The sequence below is a fragment of the Pangasianodon hypophthalmus genome, chromosome 25 (assembly GCF_027358585.1).
Source record: "Pangasianodon hypophthalmus isolate fPanHyp1 chromosome 25, fPanHyp1.pri, whole genome shotgun sequence".
NCBI classification, from domain to species: Eukaryota; Metazoa; Chordata; class Actinopteri; order Siluriformes; family Pangasiidae; genus Pangasianodon; species Pangasianodon hypophthalmus.
In genome coordinates this window covers 26784-47377 of record NC_069734.1, presented here as the reverse complement: position 1 = coordinate 47377, position 20594 = coordinate 26784, and the positions used below count along the sequence as shown (strand labels likewise).

Below are 20594 nucleotides of genomic sequence, written 5' to 3'. Positions count from 1 at the left end.
ACAGGAAAGGCATCCGGGGTAAAAACTGCCAAATCAAATGCAGTGGACCAATGACCTGCTGTGGCGACCCCTAACAGGAGCAGCTGAAAGAAGCATTTTTGTAGATAATCTGTAAAATAGAGGGACACTTTCCTTTTTCCTCATTCAGAATTAACCGGTGGAGAAAAAAAATTCCACTAAGCTGTTGTTCATGAGCAGTTTTCTCCATGCTACTTGGAAGACCATTTTGGTTCAACTGAAATGTGTCACATGACCACTGCATACTCCGGGTCAAGTGCTGCTGGAACTACCCGCTTTGGACCCAGCGAAGATCTCGTGTCAGAATTTAAACTCACTTAAAATTTAAAACAGAATCTTTGAGAGAATCGGCAGTTTTAGTTTTTCTTCTGCTGCAGTTTGGCGTCAGTGCGCGCGCGTTCCTTATAGGCTGAGGTCTAAAGGCTATTTCTGAGAGGGAGGAGCGCGAGGGAGGCTCACAAAGCTCGCAGACACTCGGGGATCGCGCACCGAGAGGAGTCCTGACGCACGCACGCGGGAAGCGCGACTGCTGCCGCTGCATTGTAAATCCCGCAGCAGTGAAGCGCGCGCGTCTGGCTCTTTCCGGATTTGCGTGTTTGCACTCGGGATTCTGTGGTGTTGCGCCGGTGTGTTTTGTGTTGTATGTTGTTGTATTTTATGTGTTTGTGTGTGTCTGTGTGTATGTGTGTGTGATGGACGGACATAAAACCGCGCGCAGTGGAGTGAGATTCCTACCGGATATAAAGTGCATTGGGAAATAACGGAGCCTCTAACGGAAAAAACGGGAATATTTACTCAGTACGGAGCTTTATACCAGCAAGTGCCCACACACACAGTGGTTATTGTTGCTTCTCGCGCCTTTGGATCGTATAATCTCCCTCAGTGTTTGGGATTTAAACCGGAATGAAACAGCGCGAGGATCAAAGCGAATAACCGGCATGAGGAAATAAAACAGCTGCGCGCGCTTGTTATCATGGAGCTGCGGAGGCTTTACTGTCTCATCCTCAACACGCCGTTACTGCTGTACGGAGAGGGTGAGAGCGCACACACACATCAACAACTGGTGTGCCTCGCACATTTTTATGGTAGTTTGAAGTGTGTTTCTGCTGAAATCCATTTAAAAGGAAACGTGCAATAGCACTCACAATGTGCAATCTTACACACACACACACACACACACACACATAGAACTGTTCTAATTGAGTTAGTTAAAATGAAAAGAATTTAAAAAAATGTTTGAAGCAATGCCTTGACATGCTTGTGTGTGTGTGTAATAGCTGCCTTCACTGAAGTGCCCACAGATGTGAGTGTGTGTGAGGGTGAGGACGTGGAGATGCCGTGTGCGTTTCGTGCCGTTGGTGTGTCTCCGTTTGCTCTAGAGATTCAGTGGTGGTATCTAAAGGAGGTGACTCCACGGGACACACATGATACACACACAGGCAACCGAGCCAAGGTAACACACACACGCACAGTAATTAGATAGATTGAAATCTGTGTTTTGGATTTTTGGGTCCTGCACGAACCCATTCAGACCTACATTAATCCCCTTCAGCACTACACTAACCACTTCAGTCTTGCACTAATCCCTTATGCCCTACACTAACCCCTTCAGCCCTGCATTAACCCTTTCAGTCTTACACTAACCCCTTCAGCACTACACTAACTTCTCAAGCCCTACACTAACACCTTCAGACCCGCATTAACCCCTTCAGCACTACACTAACCCCTTCTATTATACATAAATACCTATATGGACACATTAACCCCTAAGATAGATAAAATAACATTTTAGGATCTTCAGTGGTTTGTTAATGAAGCTAAATGCTACAAGCTGTGTGTGTGTGTGTGTGTGTGTGTGTGGTAAGAATGATCTGTGATATGTTTCAGATTCTCACTCTGTTGTTTATGTTACAGGTTGCTCCACGAGATGCCACCAAAATCAGTGTAAGTGTGAATAAACAGGGATTTTAATCAAAGATAGTTTCAGAGTTACTATGGTAACCAAAAAATGTATGCAGGTTAGTGTAGTTATTGTTGAATACACCATTCTGTCATCATGTAATCCTGCATTTGGGGACTGAATGTAAACTGAACACAGGAAGGAAATCACACACTCTGCAACACAGTACACATTACAGAGTCATTTACTGAGCCAATCTTCTTGTTACTTTAGTGTCATAACTAATTTAGATTCACTTTCTGTGACTGTAATAATGAAGTGTTAAAACAGTATAAAACACACACCCACACACAAACACACATACACACTGTACACTGAACACTTCCCTTTGCAGCTGTAGTGAGAAACTGATTGTTGTGTGAGAATAGTTAATGAAGAAATTAACAGTGATATCATTAAAGTCTCCTTGTATTGTTTCCTGTCATGTTGGTCTCAGACGGTGCGTGTGCAGGGAAATGCCATCTCCCACAAGCTCAGCCTGTCCCAGGTGGGAAAGGAGGACGAGGGTGTGTATGAGTGTCGTGTGTCAGATTTATACTCAGATGACACGCAGGACTTTAAAGTGCAGGCGACACTTCGTGTGACGCCGCGGGACAGCATGCTTGCAGAGGAGGCCGTGTCTCATATTCAAAACCGCTGGACATTAAAGAGTGCAGCACGAGCCACTAACGAACCAGATCAGGGAAAAAGCCACGCAATCCCTCCATCATCATCACCATCAACCCTCACTACAGCCTCACCTCACACTGCTAATGCCTCCAACAGACAGCAGCATGAGACCGGTGAGTGATGGAGCAAGAGCGCCTCCACATGGAGAAAAAAAACCACACAGGAGAGAAACCATGGACAGAGAGTGAGAGAGAGAGAGAGAGAGAAAAAGAGACAGAGGAAGTCAGATACATAGAGAAACAGAGACAGAGAGAGCGACAGAGAAAGAAAGAGAGAGAGAATTCCATGAACTCTAAATGTTTTCATACAAAAACATTATCATTATCTAATAATGTAATTAACATCAATATTATTTAGATAAATATAAATAGATTAATCAGTGTAAATATTACAGGATCAGTTTATATCTCTCTGCGTGTGTTATATTTGCACAGTGATTTTCCTGGAGCAGAAATTGCAGAAACATTTGGCACCAGAAAACTGATGAACATGGTTAGCATCAGCTACCAATTTAGTAACAAATGTTTTATTTCTCCACTTCTAATAGTTAGTGGAGATGACAATCACTTGGATACTTCCTTGTGTATGTACACCCACATGCTGAGAGCTTCAAAAAACTGACTGACTGTATGAGACAGAATTTACAATAAATTCTGCTGTCGTGAATCCAACTTTCCCTTTCTTCTTCACATCTTGTACATGTCAGACTTGTACACCAAAGCAAGCTCTAGCGTTAGCAATTGTGACAGTTGGAGTGACAGGTAAACTGGCGATTACCTTCTCTCATCATTTCTGCTGTGATGAGTGTATTTTTATACGTTACAAGCATTTTTTAATAGCGTTCTGTGATGTCCATTGGCTTTGAGTCTGTTTTCATCTGTTAGCATTGCTAGCCTGTATTAGCTATCATTCACGATGATGTTTTCTATGTCATGTCTATGAGCTTATACTGTGTAACCTTTACTCTTTGATTGGTAAGCAACACACACCTTTCATCTCTACTGCAATGCCAGTCTCTTTCTCCTCCAAGCCAGTTTCTGTCTCCTCCAAGTATTCCACCACCAGTATTACATAAGTATGGCATTTTCATATAACTTGTTTTAAGGTGATTTAACTGTTTCTTAAAGATCCTCCATTTTTGGAGGCTTATTTCCATGTTCACAATGCCTCAGAGCACAGGCACACAGATGTTGCTTTGCCCCAGATGCTTTGGTTTGCCTTCCAAGAGCTTCTTCTTACCCTTCATCCTCTCCATTATGCCATGGGTATTTTCATGATTTATGCAAGTGGACCTGTCTCCCCTTATGGCTAGAAACATTAACAGACTGCTGTACTTGACTGACTCCTATATGTCCCCAACAAGGTGCAGCCTGTTCGGGACATGTCCAACCACCATACAGATCATGGCACTAGGTCTTCTGGTGAACTAATAATAAAGAGCTGCTTAACACTGAAGCAAGCAACATATTTCATTGGATTGAGTTTACATTCACTGAGAATGTTAAACACCCTGCTACCCCAACATGTGGCAGACATTTTTATGCTTGCTAATTAGAGTCAGACAGGTGGCTGTGTGTGGTACAGGCTCCTGTTGAGGATGGTAGAATTGATAATGGCATACACAGTGGTGATTCCCCTAGACTTTCTGGAGCAACAGTCTGTTTGTTAATCTTAATGTGTAAAATATATAAATATGGTCAAACTAATTGTGGGCCAAATTAAAGTTGGTCATTGTATGTGGTGGTTTATGAAATATAAAAACTTAATCCCTTTATGAACTTATTCAGTTCTATTTTGTCTAATTTTCACCCCGAAAGTATTGGAACAACAAGGCTGATTCTTTTTTTTATTTGCTACTAATTTGAAGACATTTGTATTTGAGATCAAAAGATGAATATTCGATGATAGATCAGAATTTCAGCTTTCATTTTCTGATATTTACATCTTGATGTGTTAAACAACTTACAACATGGCACCCTTAGTTTGAACCCATCCATTTTTTAAGTGATCAAAAATATTGAAACATGTGACTGACAGGTGTTTCTTGTTGCCCAGGTGTGTCCTGTTAGATTGATTGTTTAAACAATTAATATCTCTGAGTGTCTACTCTTGGTTTGAGTCCTGGATTTCATCTGTGAGGACTGCATTTGTTGTTAAAAAGGATAAACCAACATGAAGAACAGAGAGCTGTCTATGGGAGAAAAGCAAGCCATTTTGAAATTGAGAAAAGATAGAAAATCCATCAGAGCCATTGCACAGGAAGAAAAACCCAAAAACAACATTCAGTGAAATCACCAGAAGTCTACGGAAACATACTGTCTGCCAATTTACAGAGAAATTCATCCAATGTAACTTCATCATGCAGCAAGACAACGACCCAAAACACACTGCCAACACAACAAAGGACTTCGTCAGGAAGAAAAAGTGGAAAGTTTTAAACTAGACAAGTCAATTCAATTCAATTTTATTTGTATAGCGCTAACTTTGTGACAAATCGTCACAAAGCTGCTTTGTGACAATGTCCACTGTTAAAAGCTCTATACAAATAAAACTGAATTGAATTGACTGATGAAGGTGAATACCATTAGCTCCTACATGAATAACTATCTTTGAAAACCTATTCTTGTCTAAAACCCTAAGATTACCTGCTATGTCCGGTGCCCTGGCTCCTGGTATACACCTAACTAGTGCTGCTCGTGCCCCTAAAGGCCTAGCTAATTTCACATGCCTTAAGACAGAGTCTAACCAGAGCTCTTTCAGGTTTCTCTTTCAGGTGCTTCACTGAGGAGAGCAAACCTGTTAGACAAGTGAAGCAGAGAGGAGTGGTGCTTCAGTGGGTAAATGTAAATGCAAAAGCCTTAGCATTTACATTTACATTTACATTTATGGCATTTGGCAGATGCTCTTATCCAGAGCAACTTACAAAAGTTCTTTGAAGTCTCTATCAATAAATTCTGATACTGGTACCCTAGGTCACAAACTAAGAATACCATCAGTCCAAAAACTCTGTTGGGGAGGTAATATAATAACAAGTGCTCAAACTATACAAAGTTTTTTTTTTTAAAGTGCTAAATTTAAGTACTTTAGGAAGAGGTAAGTCTTTAGATGTCATTTGAAGACTGCCAGTGACTCAGCTGTTCGGATATCTAGGGGAAGTTCATTCCACCACCTTGGTGCCAGAACAGATAAGAGTCTCAATGCATGCCTTCCTTGTACCCTGAGAGATGGTGGGACCAGTTGAGCAGTGCTAGAGGATCGGAGGGAGCGTGGTGCCATGCAGAATATGATAAGTGCTTTGAGATAAGTGGGTGTTAGTCCATTTTTGGCTTTTTAGGCAAGCATCAGTGTTTTAAATCTGATGCAGGCAGCTACAGGAAGCCAGTGGAGGGAGCGCAGCAATGGAGTGGTATGGGAGAACTTAGGATGGTTGAAATCCAGTTGTGCAGCTGCATTCTGGATCAGTTGCAGAGGTCGAATGGCGTTCAGAGGCAGACCTGCCAGGAGCAATAGTTGCAATGAATAGCAATAGGAGCAATGAGTTGAATTAGTCCAGTCTTGAAATGACAAGGGACTGAACAAGCACCTGTGTGGCCTGTGTTCCATGGTTACCACAAGGTTGCATGCAGTAATGTAAGCCGAGATCAGAGAGTTTTCCAGGGAGATTGCAAGATCCTGACATGGGGATGAATCACCTGGGATGAACAGCAGTTCAGTTTTGCTGCTATTCAGTTTCAGCTGATGAGCTGCCATCCATGATGAGATGTCTGCCAGACATGCTGATATCCAAGCAGAAACATTAGTGTCTGAGGAAGGGAAGTAGAGGATGAGTTAAGAGTCATCCGCATAGCAGTGGTATGAAAAACACTTGTGAGGATCTGACCACACCAAGAGATCGAGCAGAGAGGGAGAACAGAAATGGACCAAGTACTGAGTTTTGTGGGACACCAGTGGAGAGTCGGCGGGGAGCAGATGTGGATCCCCTCCATGTCACCGGATATAGCCTACCATTGCCACACTGCACCATGAATTCCTAGCCTCATGAGGGTGGACAAGAGAGTCTTGTGGTTCACTGTGTCAAATGAAAGGTCAAGGAGGATGAGGACTGAAGGCAGTTTGGCTGATCTAGCAGCATGTAGCTTCTCAGTGACGGCAAAAAGGGCAGTCTCTGTGGAGTGTGCCGGTTTGAATCCAGACTGGTTGGGATCTTGGAGGTTGTTCTGTGAGAGATAGAGAGACAGTTGATTGTAGACAGTTCATTCAAGGGTTTTAGAAAGAAAAGAGAGAAGTGATACTGGTTGGTAGTTGCTGATGTCAGAGGGATCCAGAGTGGGTTTCTTCACGATGGGAATAACCCTTGCTCTCTTGAATGAAGTTGGTACATGACCATGTTGTTGACCATGATGTTATGGAGCCATTGATGATAGTGGTGATGAAGGAGAGGAGGTCTTGACAGATGGTCTGGAGCATTGTGGAAGGGATTGGATCCAATGGGCAGATGGTAGGATTGCAGGACAAGATGACTTGCAGGATCTCTTCTGTTGCTAGTTTAGAAAAATGTGCTAGTGAAGGAGAAGGAGAATCCTCAGTGTGTAGTGTAGGAGTTGGGATAGAAGTGAAGATCTGGCAGGAAATCTTCCTGGGTTTAGAAAATAGAGGGCAGAGGAGGTCCATGGATGAGGAAAGTGAGGAGAGAAAAGTGTCTGTGGCTAGCTCCAATGGTAGGGAGGAAAAGGAGTCAGGATCGGGAAGGGATGATAGGGTGCAGGAAGCTATGGAGAAAGGGGAGATAGAGTGGAGGTTTCTACAAGTGGGAGAGAAGTATTGATAGCAGGTTTTAGACAGGGTAGGGAGTGTGATGGTGAAGGTTACCAAGCGATGATCGGAGCTGTGGAGTGGGGTAGCACTGATGTCTGTAGCTGGAGAGGGGCAGATGGGCATGGATGGCCTCCACTCGCTGTCTTTAGACAAAATACAAAAGCATTCTTCAAAATAATGAAAAAAATGAAAATACAGCAGAGAGGAAAGTGGAAAATTCAGCAGAAAGGAAAGTGGAAAATTCAGCAGATGAAAATAATAGCACAAAATTATCAATAAAAAAGAAAGAAACATTATAGTTTAAATGCTGATGCAGGCAAAAATCTCCCGGCAAACAATTCGAAAACAGAACTATGTCACAGGCAGAGATTATCCTCTTAATCTATCAATCACCAGACCTTAACCCAATTGAGCTGCATTTCACCTCCTGAAGAGGAGACTGAAGGCAGAAGCCTCCCCCAAAACAAACAACAACCGAAAGAAGCTGTGGGGGGCTGGCTTGATGCAGTTATTGCAAGCAAGGAATATGCAACCAAATATTAGGTGTTATTTACTTTAATTTACTTTAAGACTGTCTGTTTGTATAGTTTTGCTCACCTAAAAATTGGGTGGTCTGACACCAAAGTTGCCATGTTCTAAGTTGTTTAACACATCTAGATGTTAATATCAGAAAACGAAAGCTGAAATTATAGCATATAATTATATTGGCCTTGCAGTTCCAATACTTTTGGGGGGGGGGGGGGCTGCATATAGTGCTTTAAACAATGGGCATTGACACAAATCAGCTTTACAGAAATCTGAATGTAGATTTAGGTCCCTTTGTGGTACAGTATCTGCTTAGAAAGCCTTCTAGCAGCTTGTGAAACCAGTGCCCAGTGACTGTCTAATGAGGACATTTATCACAAATGTTGCCTACAGAGGGTGAGAGTCATCAGCAGGGACATCTCTCACCCAAACCATGGACTGTTCACTTCTCTCCCATCTTGGGATTACTACAAAAGCCTCGAATGTCACAGCAGCAGGCTAAGGAACAGCTTCTTCCACCTCAGCTGTCAGTTTGCTGAAGTCTTCACAGTGGCACTAATCCCCCTTCTCCCACCTTCCAAATGATCTTTGCACATGGAGGAACGACATATTGTTGTGCACCTTCTTCTACTTGTACCTTTTGTTCAGTTTTACTGTACTATTTTTGGAATCCACTCATTTTTGTCACTGGATTCATGCTTATTCATAGGACAAGAAGGACTAGACTTATTGGCAGAGTCATCCCCATCGAATCTGTCACCACGGTGATTTCTTTAGCCAGGTTTGAATTAGCACAGTGTGTGTGTGTGTGTGTAGGCATATGTTTGTGGTACTAGGGCAGGTGTATTGTACATGTATTTGGTGAATTGTGCACACTGTAATGTTTCTGTCCATCACTCACTGGCCGTTAGTGTCATAACCTTCAGAGAAGCCAAACTTCAACCAAACACCAGACCTTAAAGATCTGGTGGAATCTTCTAGCTCCTATTTGTTGAATGTTGCCATTGCTGTTTTTTTTCCAGGCAAATACTATCTAGTATGCTAGTGTATTGGCTCATGTAGTTTCAAGATTCATGAGTTGTCATATGTACAGGAAACAGTCTGTTACACAGTATTATGAAATTCATACTCTGCAAATCCTCCCAGCAACTTCTGACATACTTTAAACAGGACATAAAGAAAACACAAAAACCTAAATTATAAATAGTGCAAAAAAACTGTGTAAGACAAAGTGTATACATCCATTGTAAACATGAGACATTCATGTGCAATAAAGTGTATATGTGCAATGTAAACATGTGCAAAGGCCTGCAGAGATAGGCTTAATAGTGGTCCATGGTTTTGTTCTCATTTGTAAATGTGTCTGTGTGGTAAGGCAGGGTGGGGTAAAGCTTGGCACATCTCAAGATCAGAGGGCAAACTGTGTCTGCAGTGTTGGGGGAGGGGTAGTGGATGAGAGTTGTTCACAATCCTGATGGCCTGTTCTTGCTTTTGCGCTGCCTGGCGGTAGGAGTGTGAATAGGCTGTGTTGGGGTGGCTACGTGTCCTTAATGATGTCGTGGGCTCTCCTGATGACTCTGGACTGGTAGAGGCTCTCCAGCATTGGTAAGGCTGTTCCAAAGGTGGTTTGGACAGCTCTCACCACCTGCTGTAGAGCCTTACGGTTCTGAGCTTTGCAGCTTCCATACCAGACTGTGATGGAGCTGGTGAAAATGCCCTTGATTGTACACCTGTAGAAGCTGCTGTGCATTCTGCTTGGCATGCCAAATTTCCTCAGCCTTCTCAAGAAGTACAGACGCCATCAAGATTTCTTTACTTCACTGTGTAGTGTTGTGACCCCAAGTGATGTGAACACCAAGGAATTTGAAAGTGCTCACTTTCTCCACCTCTGTCTTGCCAATGTGCAGTGGTTCTGCACATTATCGAGACAGAGGTAGAGAGAGTGAGCACTGATGTCTGTAGCTGGAGTGAGCACTTTTATCAACAATCTTTGTTTTATTTACATTTAGGCAGAGATTGTTTTCCTGACACCACTTCAATAGGTCAGCCACTTCTCTCCTGTACGCTGTCTCGTAACCCCCAGTTATTAGTCCAATGACTGTTGTATCATCAGCAAAATTGATGATGCTGGTGTTGTTCTGGGAGGCCACACAGTCATTGGTGAAGAGCGTGTAGAGCATGGGGCTCAGCACGCAGCCCTGTGAAATTCCTAAGTTTATAGTTATTGTCCTGGATGTGTGGTTCCTTATTCGAACAAACTGGGGCCTGCCCATTAGAAAGTCCAGAATCTAGCTGCAGAGGTGGGTGGTACACCAAAGGTGCAAAGCTTGTTAATGAGTTTAGATGGTATCTCCGTGTTGAATGCTGAGCTATAGTCGATAAACAGCATTTGAACATAGCTGTCTTTATTCTTTAGGTGTGTGAGAGCAGTCTGTATTGTTGTGCTGACTGCATCCTCTGTGGACCTGTGGTCTGTACGCTAACTGGAGAGGGTACAGAGTGACTGGTGTGATGCTCTGGATGTGACTCATGACTATTCTCTCAAAGCACTTCATCACTATTGGAGTCAGTGCAATGAGATGGTAGTCATTGAGACAGGTTGCTTTTTCATTTTTTTGGCAGTGGTTCAATGGTGGTCCTCTTCAAGCAAGAGGGAATTGAGGCTTGTGCAAGGCACAAGTTGAATATATCCATGAAGACATCAGCTAGCATTGATGAGCAGGTTCTGAGTGCTCATCCAGGGATTTTTTTCTGGGCCAGCTGTTTTCCATGGGTTTATTTTCTTAAAAGTCTTTGCCATATCTGCAGATGAGACTGTGAATGGTGGGTTCTGCGTGCTCCCACTAACCAGCTTACTCCCCAGTGGCTCAGTATTGAGGGCCTCAAAGTGGGCATAGAATTTGTTGAACTCATCTGGTGCGATGTGGCCATCAATGATCACACCCTTGCTTTTGCTTTGATAGGCTGTGATGTTTTGTAATCCTTGCCACATGCGCCAGGTGTCAGTGGTGGTGTAGTGACATTCCGGCCTCCGTCTGTATTGTCTCTTGGCATCCCTTATGGCTCATTGACAGTAATATCTGGCCTTCTTTTAGTCACTGGCATTACCTGAGACAAATGCAGTGGAGCGGGCATGCAGCATGGATCAAACCTCACAGTTTATCCATTGCTTTTGGTTGGGGTATGTCCAGATCTGTTTAGTGGGCACAATGTCGTCAATGCAGGGGCTTATGTAGATGGTTACTACTGAAGTGAAATCATTCAGGTCAAGAGTACAGTCCTCACACATAGCAGTGTTCTTAAACAACTCCCACTCAGTGCACTCAAAGCAGTCCTGAAGCACCTGATCAGATTCTTCCACACTTTTACAGTTTTACTTACTGGGAGGGCTTACTTGAGGAGCTGTCTGTATGTGGGGTAGCGGAACACTGAGATGTGGTCAGACTGTCCTAAGTGGGGTTGGAGTGCAGCCTTGTATGCACTCTTCACGTTACTGTACATCTGGTCCAGTATGTTTTTCTCCCTCGTAGGAAAATTAACATGCTGGTGGTATATTAACGTATTGGTTATAGGAAAACAGTGTGCTTACAAGAAATGTGAGTTTTTAACCATTGTAGCCTTTCTTGACTTGAAGTTTAAGGATGTTTAAATGTTTATTTCACCTCATATGGTATAAACAATATTTTTTTGAAGAATATCTGATGTGTAATGCAGACTGAAGCTGAAGGGTTTTGTGTGTGTGTGTGTGTGTGTGTTTAGCTGGAGGTGTGTAAGTGTGTGTGTTCTTTCAGGAAAGTGTGTGTGTGTTTAGCTTAAGGTGTGTGTATTTAGATGAAGGGGGGGGTGTGGAAGTTGGAGCTGGAAGTGTGTGGTTGTGTGTATTTTTTCAGGAAAGTGTGTGTGTTAAGCTGGCGATGTGCGTATTTTTGGCTAACGGTGTGTGTGCATGCGTGTGTGTGAGTGTATATCTGAATGTGTGTATGTTTAGCTGCAGGTGTGTGTGTGTGTTTAGCTGAAACTGTGTTTACATGATATAAAAAATATTTTTTGAAGCATATCTGACTTTATTATGCAGCATGTTGAAAGCAGACTGAAGCTGAAGGAGTGTGTATGTGTGTGTTTAGCTGAAGGAGTGTGTGATTGCTTAGTTGAAGGTGTGTGTGTGTGTGCTTGATTGTTTAGTTGAAGGTGAGTGCGTGTGGGTGAGTTGTTGAGTGAGTGGGTGTGTTTAGCTGGAGGTGGGTGGGTGTATTTTTTCAGGAAAGTGTGTATGTTTAGCTGGTGATGTGTGTGATTTTAGCGAAAGGTGTGTGGGTGGGTGGGTGTATGTGTGTGTGAGTGAGTGTGTATCTGAAGCTGTGTGTTTAGCTGAAGATGTGTGTGGTGTATGTGTTTAGCTGAAGATGTGTGTGGTGTATGTGTTTAGCTGAAGGTGTATGTGTTTAGATGAATGTGTGTTTATTTAGCTGCAGGTGTGTGTGTGTCTGTGTGTTTTACCTGAAGCTGTGTGTGTGCTTACCTGCAGAGGTGTGTGTTTAATCTGAATGTGTGAGAATGTTTGTTTAGCTGAAGGTGTGTGTGTGTTTATCTGAAGCTGTGTGTTTAGTTAAAGCTGTGTGTGTGTGTTTGGCTGAACATGTGTGTGTTTAGCTGAAGCTGTGTGTATTTAGCTGAAGGTGTGTGTGTGATTAGCTGCAAGTGTGTATGTGTGTGTGTTTAGTTGAAGCTGTTTATTTAGCTGAAGGTGTGTGTTTGTGTGTTTTGTTGCAAGTGTGTGTGTGTGTTTAGTTGAAGCTGTGTATATTTAGCTGAACGTGTGTGTATTTAGCTGAAGGTGTGTTTGTTTAGATGAAAGTTCGTGTGTTTAGCTGACGATATGTGTGTACTTTTAGCTGAAGGTGTATTTGTGTGGGTGGGTGAATGAGTGTATATCTGAAGCTGTGTTTGTTTAGCTGAAGGTGTGTGTTTTACCTGAAGCTGTGTATGTTTAACTGAATGCGTGTGTATGTTTACCTGTAGAGGTGTGTGTGTGTTTACCTGAAGCCGTGTGTATTTAGCTGCAGGTGTGTGTATTTGGCTGAAGGTGTGTGTGTGTGTCTGTGTGTGTTGAGCTGAAGCTGTGTGTATTTATCTGCAGGTGTGTGTGTTTTTAGCTGAAGCTGTGTGTGTTTAGCTGAAGGTGTGTGTGTATTTACCTGAAAGTTTGTGTGTGTTTAGCTGAAGCTGTGTGTATTTAGCTGCAGGTGTGTGTATTTTGGTGTGTGTGTTTGTGTTTTAGCTGAAGCTGTGTGTGTTTAGCTGAATGTGTGTGGGTGTGTATTTATATGAAGGGGAGTGTGTGTGTGTTTGTTTAGCTGAAGATGTGTGTGTGTGTGTGTGTTTAGCTGAAGGTATGTGTGTTTTTTTATCTAAATGTCTGTGTTTTGCTGAGGATGTGTGTGTTTGTTTAGCTGAATGTGTGTGTGATCGTGTGTGTTTTTTATCTGAATGTGTGTGTATGTTTGTTTAGGTGAAGGTGTGTGTGGGTTTATCCGATGCTGTGTGTTTAGCTAAAGCTCTGTGTGTTTAGCTGAACATACATGTGTTTAGCTGAAGGTGTGTGTGTGTGTGTGTGTGTGTGTTTATGTGTGTGTATTTTATTAGCTGAAGCTGTGTGTATTTATCTGAAGTTTTGTGTATTTAGCTGAAGGTGTGTGTGTGTGTGATTAGCTGCAAGTGTGTGTGTGTGTGTGTGTTTAGTTGAAGCTGTGTATTTAGCTGAAGGTGTGTGTTTGTGTGTTTAACTGCAAGTGTGTGTTTAGCTAAAGGTGTGTGTGTGTTTAGCTGAAGGTATGTGTATGTTTTTATTTGAAGGTGTTTGTATTTAGATGAAGGCGTGTGTATATATTTTGCTGCAGGGTTGTGTGTGTGCGTGAGTGTGTATGTGTGTGTGTGTGTTTAGCTGAAGGTGTGTCTGTGTATTTATCTGAACCTGTGTGTCTCAATAAAATGCCATTTCTCCAGGACCATGGTGCAACACAGAACAGGGCAGTAGTACAGTACACCAGACTCCATAAAGTGCAAATGTACAACAGTGTGAGAAAAGTGTGAGACAATAAGTGCAAACAAAATATAAAGAATAATAAATACTTAGAACAGTGAATACACAGTACAATAGTTATACATTGCAGTGATAACAGAACAGTGTTGTGTGGGAAAGCTATTGCAGTGATGAGCTGTAAACACTACTGAGTAGTTTAGCAGCAAGGTGATGGTATGTTTAGCTGCAGGCGTGTGTGTTTACCCGAGGTTGTTTATGTGTGTGTATGTTTGCCTGAAGCTGTGTGTGTTTGTGTGTGGGTGTGTTTAGCTGAATGTTTGTGTGTGTATGTGTGTGTGTTTAGCTTAATGTGTGTGTATGTGTGTTTAGCTGAAGGTGTGTGTGTGTGTGTATTTAGCTGGAGGTGTGTGTGTGTATATTTAGCTGAAGGTGTGTGTGTGTATATATTTAGCTGAAGATGTTTGTGTGTTTATTTATCTGAAGATATATGTGTTTTTATTTAGCTGAAAATTAGTGTGTATGTGTGTTTATTTAGCTGAAGGTGTTTGTATTTAGCTGAAGGTGACTGTGCATATGTGTGTGTATGTGTATTTAGCTGAAGGTGTGTGTGTGTGTGTTTGTTTAGCTGAAGGTGTGTGTGTGCATGTGTGTTTATTTAGCTGAAGGTGAGCGTGAGCGTGTGCGTGTGTGTATGTGTATTTAGCTGAAGGTGCGTGTGTGTGTATGTGTGTTTATTTAGCTGAAGGGGTGTGTGTTTAGCTGAAGGGGTGTGTGTTTAGCTGAAGGGGTATGTGTGTGTGTTGATTTAGCTGAAGGGGTGTGTGTTTGTGTGTGTGCATATGTGTGTGATTGTGTGTGTATTTAGCTGAAGGCGAGTGTGTGTATTTAGCTGAAGGTGTGTGTGTGTGTATGTGTGTGTGTGTGTATTTAGCTGAAGGTGTGTGTGTGTATGTGTGTGTTTATTTAGCTGAAGGTGTGTGTATGTATTTAGCTGAATGTGAGTGTGTATGTTTATTTAGCTGAAGGTGTGTGTCTGTGTGTTTGTTTAGCTGAAGGTGTATGTGCGTGTTTTCAGTCCATTCTTACTCTCTTCCAACAAATATTTAAGCATAAACAGAATCCTTTAATGCCACTGCAAACACACACACACACACACACACACACAGAAGGGAGACTTTAGCATCACTGCACTGATGTGTTCTGTAATCCTGTCCATTTGCCCATTTGCTTCATCTCCTTGATGCAAAAAGTAAATGCATTTAACAGAGTGAAAAACATTGCCAATAAAGATTTCCACATATTTTTCTAAAGTCATACAGATTAACTCTGTACAGGCAACTCTCATGACACCAATATAGAGAGATCCAGTCAGAGCTCTTCAAGAGAAAGTAAGCCAATCAGATTACTTGATGGACAGAGCAAACTGCAGTGTAAATGTACACATTTGACTGCAAAATTATTATTATTATTATTATTATTATTATTATTATTATTATTGATGTCTTTCAGATTTCCAAGAAATGCAAAACAGATGCATTGTAAGAAATGTCATGTATAATGTCTTCAAAACACGTCTATTTTTCACGTTACCTATTTAACTGTCTAGCAGCCTAGCAGTTGTCTGCTGATGCAGCAGTGACAATAACAGAAAAAAAACACTGAAATATTAACATGTAGATGAATCTAATATGGAGTCCTGCAGTCATGTAACGTCCAAAACAGATAGAGCTGTGATCATATTTACAGTAAAAAAAAAAGTTGGCCAAAGTTTGATCTATAATGCACAGCAGTGTTTGGACCTTAACACAATAGAAAATGCAGCTGCCAAAAATGTGCTGAAATATAAGTTTAATTCATCTTCAGGATACTTTGGTGAATACTGGGTTCCACAGGGAATGCTATAGCTAATTTACAAACAAGACAAAAGGAAAAAACAAAAGACACCCAGAGAAACAGAAGGCTTGTATTTTGCATGACAAAAATTCTACTACACTCTATCTTTTTAATGTAACTTGCTTAAATGCAAAACCAGTGTATAGCCTGCATGCAACTATACACATACTGTAAGGGTTAGATAAGAGTTATATTCTAACCATAAGGTTGTTGAAAGAAACAGAGCTGATTCAGAGATTTGACACAGGCAGGTAAATACATTATCATACAAAGGTTTGTCAGCAATGGTTTGTTTGTATTTTAATATACAATGATCAGCCATAACATTAAAACCACTGACAGGTGAAGTGAATAACACTGATTCTCATTACAATGGTACCTGTAACGGGGTGGGATATATTAGGCAGCAAGTGAACAGTCTGATGTATTGGAAACAGGAAAAATGGGCAAGCGTAAGGAGCTGAGTAATTTTGACACGGGCCAGATTGTGATGTCTAGACGACTGGGTCAGAGTATCTCCAAAACAGCAGGTCTTGCGCTATGGGTGTAATGTGTGATGCCCTGGGCAATATTCTGCTGGGAAACCTCAGGTCCTGGCATTCATGTGGATGTTACTTTGACACGTACCACTTACCTGCCACCTACCTGCCACCTACCTGCCACCTACCTGCCACCTGGGGCAGTCGTGGCCTAATGGATAGAGAGTCGGTCTTGTAACCCGAAGGTGAACCTGAAGGTTGTGGGTTTGAGTCTCGGGTCTGGCAGAGATTGTAGGTGGGGGGAGTGAATGACCAGTGCTCTCTCCCACCCTCAATACCACCACTGAGGTGAGACCCTTGAGCAAGGCACCGAACCCCCAAACTGCTCCCCCGGTGCCACAGCAAAAAAGGCTGCCCACTGCTCCGGTGCGTGTGCGTGTGTGTGCGCGTGTGTGCGCGCGCACTTGGATGGGTTAAATGCAGAGCACAAATTCCGAGTATGGGTCACCATACTAGGCCACAAGTCACTTCACTTCACTTCACTACCTAAACATTGTTTCAGGCCAAGTACACCCCTTCATGACAACAGTGTTCCCTAATGGCAGTGGCCTCTTTCAGCAGGATAATGTGCCCTGCCATACTGCAGTTGTAATGTTATGGCTGATCGGTGTAAGTGCAGAACAAGTGAAGAAAATGTATCCATGGTGTAAAACTTTCCTAAAAATTTCCACAACTCCTTCCAATAACCTGGATTATATACAGAACAAACTGACACTGAACTGAAACACACAGCAGGATATGAACCGTGACATTTTTCTGTATCTTAATATTACATTTACAGCAGAACACCTTGGGCATGAATTAAAATAAGTATGCAATACCAAACATAACGTACCCTTATGTTGAATGACTGCACAGCAAGCTATCTAAAAATAAATCATGTGTGTGTCTAAGCAGAGAAAATCTTCAGGTGTTTGCCTGATTAGCTTTATGGTATAATTATAAATTGAGAAAAAATGTGTGAAAATAAAGAAAGCCAACAATCACCATTGCAAAACTGGAAAATAATATTACATATTAAGTCAGGGCTAGAAGAAAATTCTCATTTTTGCATGTGTGTGGCAATTTGAATCAAGCTGTAAACCATTAACACATGCGTGGTACAGATCTTTGCTACCGAACCTCATCCCCTCCCAAATTTACACTGCACATGCGTGGTGCAAACTGGACATCACTCAGGTAAATAAATTTCCCCAAAACTCAGGGAAGTGTTTTTATTTGCCAACATCATAGTGTACCAGAAATAACATTAATGAAAAGATTTCCACAAACAAGTAATAAACCATTGCTTACTGATAAATATCATAATTAAAATACTATGATCCTATGCAAATGGCTCTAGCACTGAAGAACAACATAAATAGAAAATCAAGAATGTGTTATCCTTTATTATGGACTGTGCTTTGTTCACACACTCACCTTCAAAGCACAAGATTCATCCACAAAGCCAGTAAATGTGTTTACTTTTTGCATTGGAGAGCTGAAGGAAATGGACTTTCACTGGTAACCACAGAATTACTGAGCACATGAGTATAGTGAAGCCATTTTGTGTGTGTGTGTGCAGTGGCACTATAGGCTTCAATATTTGACATGTTGGGAGTGAGAACAGGTTGCTGTCTTTCACCTGGAGAGATCCCCCACTGAAACACACCTGATCTCCAAACCCTGTCATGTGACTTTGCTGCTATTTTTAATGAAAACAAGAAAAAAAAGAAAAATACGAGAAAACATAGAGAAAAATATTGGTTCGTTATTTTTATACTTTGCATAGGTAGGAATCATGTTGTATTTGGCTTTATTTTTTCTGTTGTCAACAATCATTTGGATTTGACACGCAAGATAATTTCTTATAGAAGCATTTTTGTTGTGCTTACATTTTGACACAAATAGTGGAAGATCTGGATGATCAGGAAAATGAATTCAGGAATATGCAATGCATGAAAGCAGATGAATTTGAGTTACTCTTGGGCTTTCACTGCTTCGTTCTCTTCACTGTACTTCCAACTAGTCACATGGGTTTCAAACTACATGATTCATTGCAAAGAAAACCAAACATACCTGGAAATATCTTTTTCTCTCACAGACTGAGAAAATTGCACCACTGGATGGTGCACCCAGGAGCGAGCAGTAGTCACCGAGCGGAGGGGGTGTAGTCACCTAGCACAAAAAATGAGTCACGCCTGGATTATTGGAGCTAAAATTGTGTAGTGTGCACTAGGCTTAAACGCTCACATTAAAGTGTTCTGTCTCCGCAGAAAAAAGGTGCATAAAGTGAAAAATTGCAGTGATTAGTGCTGGCCGGTTTTGTGTAAATTAGTAAAATTAGGTGTAAATTAGTGCCATGCATGTTGCTCAGAGCTTAAAGCCAGCACTGCCAAGAACACACTATTCCTTTTGGGATATTTTTAAACTACCACTTTGAATGTTTACATTAATTATATTTACAGCATTACTAGCTAGCATATGAGACTTATACACACCTATTGACCCAGTTCTTATCATCAGCTCTATATGTGTAATATACCTAAACATTTGGATAAAGAGCTGAGGGACTGCAGTGCATCCTGTTTGATAATTTACATGGTGTGTAAGCTCTGATTTCAGCAAACTGAACAGTAACAGTGTTTTTTTGTATTTGTGGTGTTGTTTAGGTTCCGTTGCCATGGTGACTGTGGAGCCGCTGATGTGCATCATGCTGCTGATCTTTTACACACTCTTCTGAATGAAAATGACAACGACAAAAAACAAATGCCAATCCTTTATCTACCAAACACCGGGACATCAATAACCATGCAAACAGACCAATAAATATGATCAGTTCACTGTTTCAGCACATTAAATATGCAGAGCAGAGCAAAAAGAAATGAGAGAAAAAGAACAACTGGAAAATTTTTTGATTATTTACACAGTTTGATGATAATTGGACCATATGAGGTGCATGAAAAAATATTTACACACACGCACATATATATATACATATATATATATATATATATATATATATATATATATACAGTATATACAAATATGAGACTAGGTGAATTAGCACTCACATCAATGTCCAACAAACACACACACACATACAAACACACACTCAGAATGGATGCACCACTGTTCCTCACACATTATTTAATCCCCTTACATTGTAATTTAGAGTATTTTTATTGCCTTTTTTATTTGATTATTTTATGAATTTTTTCAGTTTTTGGAAAAGTTTGTTTAGTAAAATAATACAATGTGTTTCAGTGTTTTATTTTTGCATGAGCTGTTGATCAGTTTCTCATGGGTTCATTTCTGTGTGCATATGTCTGATGACTGTGAGTAATTGTCTGTGTGTGCGTGTGTGTGTGTTTGTGTGTGTATGCGTATGTGTGTGTGTAATTGTGTGTACAAGTGTGCGTGTTTCATCAGGTTTTCACTCTGTATAAATTGTGCTATTTTTTGAATATTAAATGCACATGTCCATCATTGATGTTTGTCTTTGATAATGTTTATTTTTATTAAGATGGTGATCAAGTAAAATCATTCATTTATTAAAAAAAAAGAAAAATGCTATGTTGCAAATATCAGTTAAAATAAAGTTGTTTCTTTATAATAACATTATTGTTCTGAAGTTTTATTTTGACATTTTGAAAATAATATGAAATAATATGATTGGCTTTGCTGTAAATGAGAAACTGTTCTTATTGCTGCTAGATCAGCATATCTCCCTACACTAATAGAAGTCAAAAAATATCCTAGATTATTATTTAGTACAACATCAAAGGTAACTAGGAATAATTCAATCAAACTTCAATCAATCAAGCCTCTGCGGTACTTAATTTGTGCTGGCTCATGCTGGAACAGGATCTGATACCTCTGAGATTTTAAATGTCCGCATTCTGTAACTTAGTTACATGGATCTGGCACCTCTGCAGTCTGCTTTTGTTCTATTAATAAAAATAAAATTAAATATGTAGTAATTATAAAATCATTTTAAAGAATGATCGTTCTTTATGTTTTGCTGTGGTTCCAAAAATACAATCGTATCCCTTCCATGATGACCAGTTGGTAATCATAGCATCCTGGCATTACACACTCACTCATGCATCATGAATATGGTTAAAAAACACAAATGACTTTGTTGTCATTTCTT

At 41.0% G+C, this 20594-nt stretch overlaps 1 protein-coding gene across 1 annotated transcript; it reads left to right on the top strand.

Moving 5' to 3' along the window:
• The first annotated feature begins 469 nt into the window (after positions 1-469).
• vstm2b (V-set and transmembrane domain containing 2B) lies at positions 470-19488 on the top strand. The gene is made up of 5 exons (XM_026910076.3): positions 470-1052; positions 1296-1471; positions 1933-1962; positions 2415-2760; positions 19111-19488. The coding sequence occupies exons 1-5, from the start codon at positions 992-994 to the stop codon at positions 19179-19181; spliced, it is 684 nt and encodes a 227-aa protein (XP_026765877.1). The 5' UTR covers positions 470-991; the 3' UTR covers positions 19182-19488.
• The last annotated feature ends 1106 nt before the right edge of the window (positions 19489-20594 follow it).